The 10,642-nt window shown below is 47.8% G+C and overlaps 1 protein-coding gene across 1 annotated transcript; it reads left to right on the top strand.

The window, feature by feature from the left end:
• Positions 1-4,786: 4,786 nt before the first annotated feature.
• On the top strand, positions 4,787-8,026 carry LOC123411591. Its single transcript, XM_045104557.1, has 2 exons — positions 4,787-5,232; positions 6,456-8,026. The coding sequence occupies exons 1-2, from the start codon at positions 4,916-4,918 to the stop codon at positions 7,783-7,785; spliced, it is 1,647 nt and encodes a 548-aa protein (XP_044960492.1). The 5' UTR covers positions 4,787-4,915; the 3' UTR covers positions 7,786-8,026.
• The last annotated feature ends 2,616 nt before the right edge of the window (positions 8,027-10,642 follow it).

Here is a 10,642-nt window from a genome sequence, read left to right as displayed (position 1 = left end):
CATGCATCTTCATAGGACACCCAAAATAGTTGGGTATACCTCCTATCTCAAATCCGAAAGCAAAGTGTTTGTTTCTAGAAACGGGTCCTTTCTCGAGAATTTTTTTCTCTAGAAATAATTGAGTGGGAGAATGGTGGAAACTTGATGAGGTTATTGAACCGTCACTTTAACCAGTGTGTAGCAGGGCGCAGGAAGTTGTTCCTGTGGCGCCTACACCAATTTAAGTGGAAGCTATTGATAGTGATCATGAAACTTCGGATCAAGTTACTACAAACCTCGTAGGTCGACAAGGTCACGTACTGCTACAGAGTGGTATTGTAACCCTGTCTTCGAGGTCATGTTGTTGGACAACAACGAACCTACGAGCTATGGAGAAGCGACGGTGGGCCCAAGCATCTCAGAGTTGAAATATACGCTTTGATGAGATGATCAAAGTTTTTGGGTTTATACAAGGTTTGTGAGAAACTTGTTTCCAAAGAAGTGAGTGGGAGCACTATAGAATTTTTTATGAGTATATGTGGTTGACATATTGTTGATCGGAAATAATGTAGAATTTCTGGAAAGCATAAAGGGTTGTTTGAAAGGAGTTTTTCAAAGGAAACCCTGGCTTAAGCTACTTGAACATTGAGCATCAAGATCTATGGTGATAGATCAAAGCCCTTAATAGAACTTTCAACGAAATGCATGCCTTGAAAAGTTTTTGAAGGAGTTCAAAACAGGTCGGCAAAGGAGTTCTTGGCTGTGTTGTAAGGTGTGAATTTGAGTAAGACTCAAAGGCCGACCAGGGATGAAGAAAGAGAAAGGACAAAGGTCGTCCCCTATGCCTTAGCCGTAGGCTCTAAAGTATGCCATGCCGTGTACCCCACCTGATGTGAGCCTTGCCATGAGTCTGTCAAGGGTTACAAAGAGTGATCCAAGATTGAACCGCTGAACAACGGTCAAAGTTATCCTTAGTAACTAGTGGACTAAGGAATTTTCTCGATTATGGAGGTGATTGAAGAGTTCGTCGTAAAGAGTTACGTTGATGCAAGCTTTGCCACTAATCCGAATTACTCTGAGTAGTAAATCGGATTCGTATAGTGGAGCAGTCATTTGGAATAGTTCCAAATGGCGCGTGGTAGCAGCATCTATAGGATGACATAGATATTTGTAAAGCACACACGGATCTGAAAGTTTCAGACCCGTTGACTAAAACATCTCTCACAAGCAAGACACAATCAAGCCCCAGAGTTGTATGAGTGTTAGATTCATTACAATCACATAGTGATGTGAACTAGATTATTGACTCTAGTGCAAGTGGGAGACTATTGGAAATATGCCCTAGAGGCAATAGTAAATTGTTTATTATTATATTTCCTTATTCATGCTAATCGTTTATTATACATGCTATAATTGTATTGATTGGAAACTCAAATACATGTGTGGATACATAGACAACACACTGTCCCTAGCGAGCCTCTAGTTGACTAGCTCGTTGATCAAAGATGGTCAAGGTTTCTTGGCCATAGACAAGTGTTGTCACTTGATAATGGGGTCACATCATTAGGAGAATGATGTGATGGACACGACCCAAGCTATAAACGTAGCATATGACCGTGTCGGTTTATTGCTACTATTTTCTGCATGTCAATGTATCCGTTCCTATGACCATGAGATCATGCAACTCCCGCACACCGGAGGAATACCTTGTGTGTATCAAACGTCGCAACGTTACTGGGTGACTATAAAGGTGCTCTACAGGTATCTCCGAAGGTGTATGTGGGGATGGCATGGATCAAGACTCGGATTTGTCACTCCGTGGGACGGAGAGGTATCTCGGGGCCCACTCGGTAATACAACATCACAACAAGCCTTGCCAGCAATGTGACTAAGGAGTTAGTCACGGTATCTTGTATTACGGAACGAGTAAAGAGACTTGCCAGTAACGAGATTGAACTAGGTACGGAGATACCGACGATCGAATATCGGGCAAGTAACATACCGAAGGACAAAGGGAACAACATACGGGATTAACTGAAGCCTTGAAATAGAGGTTCAAACGATGGAGATCTTCGTAGAATATGTAGGAGCCAATATGGACATCTAGGTCCCACTATTGGTTATTGACCGGGGAGTGTCTCAGGTCATGTCTGCATAGTTCTCGAACCCGCAGGCTCTGCACACTTAAGGTTCGGTGACGTTTCGTATAGTTGAGTTATAGGTGTTGGTGATCGACGGTTGTTCGGAGTCCCGGATGAGATCCTAGACGCCACTAGGAGGTCCGGAATGGTCCGGAGGTAAAGATTGATATATAGGAAGTCCTGTTTTGGTCACCGGAAAAGTTTGAGGCTCATCGGTAGTGTACCAGGAGTGCCGAGAGGGTACCGGAGGACCACCGGGATGGGTGTGACGACCCAAAGTCTTCATGGGCTGTGAGAGGAGGTAGACCAGCCCCTAGTGGGCTGGCCAAAGCCTCCCCTAAGGGCCCATGCGGCTAGAGTGGAGGAATAAGGCAAAAAAGCCAAAAGGTGGAAAGGGTTTCTAAATTAGGAAGGAGTCCTAATAGGATTCCACCTCCCTTGTGGGAGGTGGATTACTCCCTTGTTGGCTCAGCCGAACCTCTCCTTGGAGGAGGGCCAAGGAAGCCTACCCTCCTCTCCCTCCTATATATACTATAGGTTTTAGAGGTGAGGACTAACCCTAATTGCCACATGCTCCCTCTGTTTCTCTCTAGATCTGTTTCTCCTCTAGTCTAGTTCGGCGGTGCTTAGGCAAAGCCCTGCTGGATTAGTTCACCACCACCACCACCATGCCGCCGTGCTGGAGAACTCATCTACCTCTCCGCCCCTTTTATTGGATCAAGAAGGCAGGGATCGTCATCGAGCTGTACATGTGCTGAACGTGGAGGTGCCGTCCATTCGGCACTAGATCGAGATGAATCGCGGGACGGACCGTGATGAGATCGCAGGACGGGCTGCAATTTGGATCGCGAAGATGTTCCACTACATCAATCGCGTTATATACGCTTCCACTTAGCGATCTACAAGGGTATGTAGATTCACTCTCCCCTCTCGTAGATGATCATCACCATGGATAGGTATTGCGTGTGCGTAGGAATTTTTTTGTTTCCCATGCAACATTCCCAACACCCACATGATCATATACGACACTACACAACACAAACCTCCTCTCCAGAGCCACCTCTCTGACTTCCCCGCTGGCCCTAAGGCCACACTCCACCTGAGCTGACGATGTTGTCGCCCACGCGACCAGAATCCACACTCCACGACACTGTTTTTTCGAAGCCGCCGCTCCAACTTCCTCACCGGCCCGGAGGCCGCAGACACTCATGACCGCAAAGCCACTCGAGCCACCGCGAACTGATGAAGGACCAGACCTCCAAGGCGTCTCCCCCAAGAGGGAAGGGACGAGAACGCCGCCAACGCCCGCTCCGACCATGGTCAAAATTTTGGTTTTCACTCGAAGAGCCCGAGGCCGAGGTGCCAATGGTGGTGAAGGGGCTCAACGATAGCGCCTCCAAGGAGGGAACAACATCCTAGGATGTCATTGACGCCGACAAAAACAAGCGGAAAATTGCATACACCTTATTTATAGTAATTATTAGTCTCACATTGTAGCTTTGTAATGAATCTCAACAATCCATATACGCACGAAAGTACACAAACATAAGGCTCTTTCGAGATAAACAAATAGAGAGCGAGGTGAGAGGGGCCAAACTTGAAATGGGCGGATAAAGAGAATAAAGAGAGAAATGGATAGAGTGAGAGAAAGAGTAGCTTAAATTGAGATCAATGCTATTGAGAGAAAGAAATATAAGACTCGATGTTGCTGAGATTAGAGAGAGAGAGAGATAGATGCTTGGATCAACGACTCGTTCCTCAAAAAAGGACCCGAAATCAGATAGTTGAAAAATTGAAAAGATAAAGGGGGGTCGAGAGCCTAAAACAGTGGCCCGCTACTTGCTCATACCCACATGACCAAAACAATACGGACTAGGAGTTTTGGCATCCTCAAAAGTAGCTGATTTTTAATTTAAATTCGTCTGTTAGCGCTTCATAGGTACGTGCTTAGTTATATTGAGATGCCTGATGTTTGTTATGTGACTGGCAAGTGAATTGATGACAGTAGACATGTATAGTATGGAGCTAGCTATATTCAATATTTCGTCCGCTGCAACACACGTGCATTTGTACTAGTAATAATAGACATACTTTCATAAGATGATTGGTCTTAAGCATAAAAGGGCATCCATGTGTCATCTTTTTTTAATGCAATGCATAATAGAGAGTTTTATGTTTTTCTTATCACTTTCTTTATTTTGTGCATTAGATCTCATAATATACTATGTTACACAAACATTGTAAGTGAAGCAAAATTTAATTAACTTTTTTATGTTATTGGCTATCTTTTTATACGTGTGGAATTTGATATGCAATTAGTAACAACCAACATGCAATGAATACGAAGATATGAATAATCCGACATTAAATACTGATAGATGTATCAATAAGACAAATCTTAATTTTTAGGACCCATGTCAACAAACGGACACACTACTAATATAGTTCTAGCTCACCCGCAAAAACGCATTTCCCGCAAAAACGCATTTTCCAAACGTTTCAGTACTTGTAGTGGTCGCTAGGTGGTCTTCGAATTTGAATGTAATTTTTTATTATTTTTAGTTTTGGTTGTACTATCATGTAAATAGATTGGACGCAGAAAAAATAAAATACTTCTAGCTGTAAAACGTTAAGCCCTGCCTTACCTATTTCCTTATTATTTCCTCTCGCCACGAAGCCAAAGCACGAGAGGAGCCAGCCAGCCACCGCTGACCCGAGGGCACCGCCGCCCGTCCTCTGTGCGCCGGTAGCCACTCGCCAGAGGGAGAGAGGGGAAGGGAGAGCGGCGTCGTCGGATGGGGGTGCTGGGCGACCGCTCGGGGTGGTGCTTCTGCTCCGGCGGCGGGGCCAAGCTGGAGCGGATCAAGTCCACGCTGCTCGCCACGAAGGGTCCCGCGCTCGCGGCCGTGTCCTTCCCTCGCGGCGGCGGAGAAGGGGAAGGAGGAGGAGGTGTCGGAGGCGGAGGAGGAGGAGGGAAATGCGGGGGAGGGTTCCTCATCCACCGCGCCCTCCTGCTCACCACGCACGGGACCGTCCCATCAGCCGCCGTAGCGGGTGCGGCAGAGGTCCAGCTCAGCCACGGCCGCCTCCTGGCCCGCCTGGTGCCTCAGAGGTAACGAACCCCGAAGGCATTGCTCGGATTTTCCTGCTTGGTTTTCGCTTGGGTTTCTTTGTTTGGCTGTGCAATGCGGTGCCAAATGATTGCATTTTTTGTTTCGGTTCCGCCCGGAAGTCGATTGATGCTGCCTGGTGCTCCGTGGGAAGATTTGATTATGCAACACCTTTGGCAATTTATTTGCGCTGCACTCGCGTTCTGGTTGTTCATGTTGTACAATGGTGGAAGAAGATCTGGTTTTCGTCTTCAAATTTAGGAGAAGCTTACCGGTTTCCGTAGCGATTCTCGGTTGCAATGCTGTTAAAAATGGCTCAAGGTTTTGCCGGATTTGTGGGTCCATGCCATATTGGTTCCTTCGTTCTTGCATTTGTGCGTAAAGGCGCAAGCTCAAGAGTTTGGTGGGGTTGACTTCAGTATGGTTCAGGGAATTATTTGAGCTTGTCTTGTGATTATGGACCTCGGCAATCTTGATGTTATTAATGCATTCAGTTATTGTAGCAACCGTACGTGCAAGGGGGGACACAGTTTCGATTTTACTTTGGAGGATCAAATGCAACCATGGGTAGATCGATTATAATATACCGCTATTATTTTAGTGAAAATGAAGATATAATACATTGTGGAGTAACCAGTACTTACTACTTAGTACCAAATAAGAATGTTCGCACCTTATGCAAGTCATAAATGGCTTCTTGTCATGTGTTAATGTATGAAGTATTGAAGTTGATTTTGTACATACAATAAGCTGCTGTAGCCACATAGGATCACCTCACCGCTCTGTACAGGTAGACATAAATTCTATTGAATTTTGGATGCTCCACTGATAAGAATCAATGGGAGGTAATATCTGCTGAAAGTGGTCCTTGGTTCCATTTATTCGCCGGATTCATGGGCGCAGGATGTGTTGTTTTTAATGCATTATTTTCTCACGATGGGCTGAATCTGAATTTCCTCTAGAAAACTTTATTATCTAACAGCCCAACAACGTTTGTAACTTGGTTGTATCAATGCTATGAACAAACGAAAGGTGATATCAGTGAAGTGGTTCATGTGGGAAAAAGACGCAGTGTGCTGTGCATGCATTCTCTGTGCTGCTAGAGCTGGAATAAGCTTAGCAAGTACTCTACTTACTTTGGAGGAGCATTTACTCTAATGATCCTTTCTCTTGCATGCCTTTGCTGGCATTTTTACCAGTTCTACATTTTGTTTCTTCATTTCAGGTTCTTCATTACTAGTCCCATTCTGGACCTTACAGTAGTCGGGCTTGATGTCGTGGATGATGGCTCAGATTCGCATGGGCAACAGCCCCATTTCCTGAAAACCTGCTTGAACCCCAGCTTGGACCTTGGCAGTACAGTTTTGCTCCTAGGCCACACAAACAAGAGAGATTTGGCAGTGGGTGAGGGGAAGGTTGTTATAGCAACAGACAACCTTATAAAGTTTTCAACTGATGAAGTTTCATGGCATCCTGGATCTGCTGGCTTTGATATGCACGGGAACCTAGCTTTTATGGTCTGTGATCCGATGAAGCTTGCACCTTCTACACCTACAGGGTATGCTTCTGCATCATCAATTGCACTCCTTGCATCAAAGATGGATGTGCCAACACAATTTGGGATCCCCATCCCTGCAGTATGTGAATGGTTAAAACAGCACTGGAGTGGTAGCTTGGAAGATGTTAGCAAGCCAATGATGCCCCCCGCACGATTAATATCTGCTGGACAACGAAGTGAACCTTCTTCTCAGAGTCATCTTCATTATATTAAGACCACTGAGCGAGAGGGTGGTGCATTGTCATCATCGCAGATGCCAGCAAGACCGACACAGCGGCATGGGTCATGCAGTTCAGCATCTGCCAAGATTTCATATGGTGAAAATGATTCTGTTAATTCACACTCTTTTCAAGGCCAACGAGACCCGGCTTCACAGATGCCCAGACCTAAGGAGCAACCTGGTTCAGTCATGGACATTAGCTTTCCTCCTGGGCATCCAAGATCTATTTTCTTACCGCTTTCTCTGAAGCAAATGATGCCTGCTGAGAACAAGATCAAACCGAACTGCTCAGTTTCAGATGAATCACGGGTAGCTAACGCGCAAATCAACTGCGATGCTATGCACAATGTTGCTTACCAGGAAAACTGCTGGAATGAGGCGCAGTCAAGTTCTTCACCACCAGCAATATCAGAACGGGACAAGAGGGACGGTTTTAGCAGCGGGGAGGAGACAATGTACTCTGCGGAAACTATGGAAAGCAGAAACATTCCGAGTCCAAAGGACAAGAGGCCCCAGATAGTTGGCCGGTCACAGAGTTTTGCAAACCATAGCAAATGGGATTCGCCTAAAAGTGTTGAATCTTCGAAAGGGCCACCCTCAAGGTCGCATGCATTCATCCCTTTGAGAAAACCACACTTGCAAGCAGCATCAATTTCACAGAAAAGCCAGGTTTATTTCAGCCCTACGGTCTCCTCCAACATGAAAAAGAGGAACCTGTCTCAGATTCCCATGAAACCTCGTCAAAGTGCTCAAGTCACCTCCAAGTGGATTACCTGATAGGATCCCCGCTTTCTTCTCTCCAGATCATACAAAGACATCACATATTTCGGTTTAGTCAGTTCCACTCGGCATCTCTATTTCATTGTAGCCGCATCCTGTAAATGTACACTAGCTGTAAACTACGCGCTGACGATTCTTTGAGCTTAACATTAGCTAGCATATTCCCATATTTTTTTATGCTTACTCTGTATGGTAAAATGAATCATCACCAGAAATATAGCCTTCTTGGTTTTAGTCAGGTAAGCTGTTGAGTCTGCAGCGAAGACCAAGATTCTGTGCAGGGAGTGATGTTCAGGAATGCTTTGCCACAGGCAAAACAGACCTGTGTTGGTCTCCTCCCGTAACCCTAGCCGCCGCCTCCTCCCGTAACCCTAGTCGCCGCCTCCCGTCGCCCTCCCGTAACCCCCTCCCGTCGCCCCCGTGGGTGACCAGGGGGTAACCCTAGCCGCCGCCGCCGGTCCTCCCTCGCTCCTCCTTCATCCTCGCCGCCGCCGGGCGAAGCCGGGGCGGCGGCGGGGATCCTCTTCCCTTCACGCGACATGGCTGGCGTGGGACGACCGTTCGTGAGGAGGCGCCGGACTAGCGCGCGGTGCGGCGCCGCTGCATGTGGATCCTAGCGGCGGCGTGCGGAGCGCGTCGACGACTGGGGTTCGTTCTTGCGGCGCGGTGTGGCGGCTGCGGGAGGGGCAAGTCATGGTGGTCGCGTGCGTCGTCGAGTTCGGGTCAGATCCTTCTGGATCCGGCGCCCGGATGCCGTCGACCAGCGCGGGATGGTGGTACTCGTCACTGTTTAGATTGGATCTTCATTGATCCAGATACCCGCGGTGTGCCTCTTTCCTACGGTTTCCTGGCGTTGTCGGCGTGGCCGCGGATGAAGTTGGTGGAGGAGATTCAGATAAGGGGAAACCCATTGGTTGGCCCTGGCCGGCCGCGCCGACGACGACGCTCAAGGGCGCCATTGTTCTTCCTGGAGACGTCGGTCTACGTCTGCTCCTCCACTTCCTACCTCACTGCCTCTCGGGTGAAAACCCTAACTCCTGTGGACGGCGACGGCGTCCTTGACGTCGTGACCTTCCTGAAGGCGTCGCCTTGAGGGTTGAGGGGTGGTGGGCACTATGTGGATGTTGGACGGTTGCTGGTGGTGGGCACTGCTTCGGGGGAAACCCTAAGATCTGACTTTCCAGATCGGACGATGGCGGTACTGCGGTGCCGTTTCTCTCTTGGGAGCATCGTTTGTGGAGCAGCGCTGGATGACAGAGGCAGGAGATGGAGCGGCTTCGTTTAAACCGAAGATTTGGTGGAATTATCAAGTCATGCCTGGCCAACAGGTGCTACGCTGAGTCATGCCTGGTTGGTATGTGCTACACACGACAGTTCTTTTAGAATCTTCGTGTCTGGATGAATGAGCGCAGGGCAGTGGTGCTGTTTGGCGCCGTGGTGGCGTCAATCATCTTGCACGGAGCTTTCGGTGGAGATGTCAAGTCATTCCTGGCCGACAGGTACTACGCTGTGTCATACCTGGTCGGCAGGTGCTACGCACAATAGATCTTCCAGAATCTTCGCGTCTGGACCGACGAGCCGTGGTGGCGTCGACGGATGGACGAACTGGCAAGGATGATACAGATCTCTCTCCTGAAGATGGGTCAGCGGCCTGATGATGATGGTGGCGTCTAAAACGTGTGCATGTGGTGTACGCTTTAGGTCTGCTGCACTGGCTGTGGGTTCCAATACGTTATGTGGATGTATCGGTGACGACACCGATTTTAGATATGGGGAGTGAGAGCACTCCATATTATCGAGTTTTGTAGGTGTGAGTGGTGGCTTCAGATGGTTTGATGTATGTTCTTGTTAGACCATTGAATAATTAATAAAAATGGCCGTATGCATCGACTGATGCAGAGGCCGGGGGTTTGAACCTCCTTTTCTAAAAAAACAGACCTGTGTTATCACCCACATTGTTATTCTGTTAGCCGAATAAGCGAATGGCTCCATGTTTTCTAAAACCAATGCCTTCATGTTTTTTTTTGAAAAGTGGGGCAAAATATTTGCCCCTTTTCATTCATTAATAGAGGAAGAAGTCCGACAAGGTTACGTGATAATAACAGGCTCCCAACAGCGGTAGCGTCCCGGCAGAATGTTCCCTAAATGTTTCGCACCCGCAGTAGTCCACAATCTCACCACGCCCTGGATGGTGCGAAGAATGATGGTTGGTGGTGTGGATTTGCTCCTAAAAACCCTTGCGTTCCTTTCATCCCAAATTGTCTTGCAAACGAGCATAGTGAGGGAAGACATCACCCTTCCATGGATCCTCTCGGTGCACGCCATGCCAAACCACCAATCTTTGATGCTCCTGTAGTTTGCCCAACCAGAGACATCCAAGCTGACCAATTGGAGCCATTCCTTCACCAAGCCCCATAGCCTCATCGTGTAGAGACACTTGATGAGAAGATGCTCGATAGTTTCCTGCTCCCTCCTACAAAGGGGGCAAGGGCCACAATTTGGCCACTCCCTCTTGTCCAATCCGTCCGCCGCCCAGATTCTGTTTTGAATTGCCAGCCAGGCTAGGAATTTTACGTTGGGGGATGCCCAGGTCTTTTAGACTACCTTGCACATCTTAGAGCGAGTGATGGACATGAATTGCGGGGAGGAAGCATTGTACTCCCCTGAGGTCGTATGCTTTCACAGGATGGAATCCTTGGTATGTTCATCAAGGCGGAGATCGTGGAGGTGGATCCAAAGCGCGAGGAATTGTCTGAGGTGGTCAATGGAGGGCGCGGCCCCAATGTTAATTCTAGTAATCCAAGCGTCATTGTGCAAAGCCTCTCGAACCTTCCACTGCTTGCGCGATGATGCC

Source organism: Hordeum vulgare, chromosome 7H (genome assembly GCF_904849725.1).
Source record: "Hordeum vulgare subsp. vulgare chromosome 7H, MorexV3_pseudomolecules_assembly, whole genome shotgun sequence".
Classification (NCBI taxonomy): Eukaryota; Viridiplantae; Streptophyta; class Magnoliopsida; order Poales; family Poaceae; genus Hordeum; species Hordeum vulgare.
Note: the sequence above shows the minus strand (reverse complement) of the source record. Positions and strands in the feature narration are given on the sequence as shown.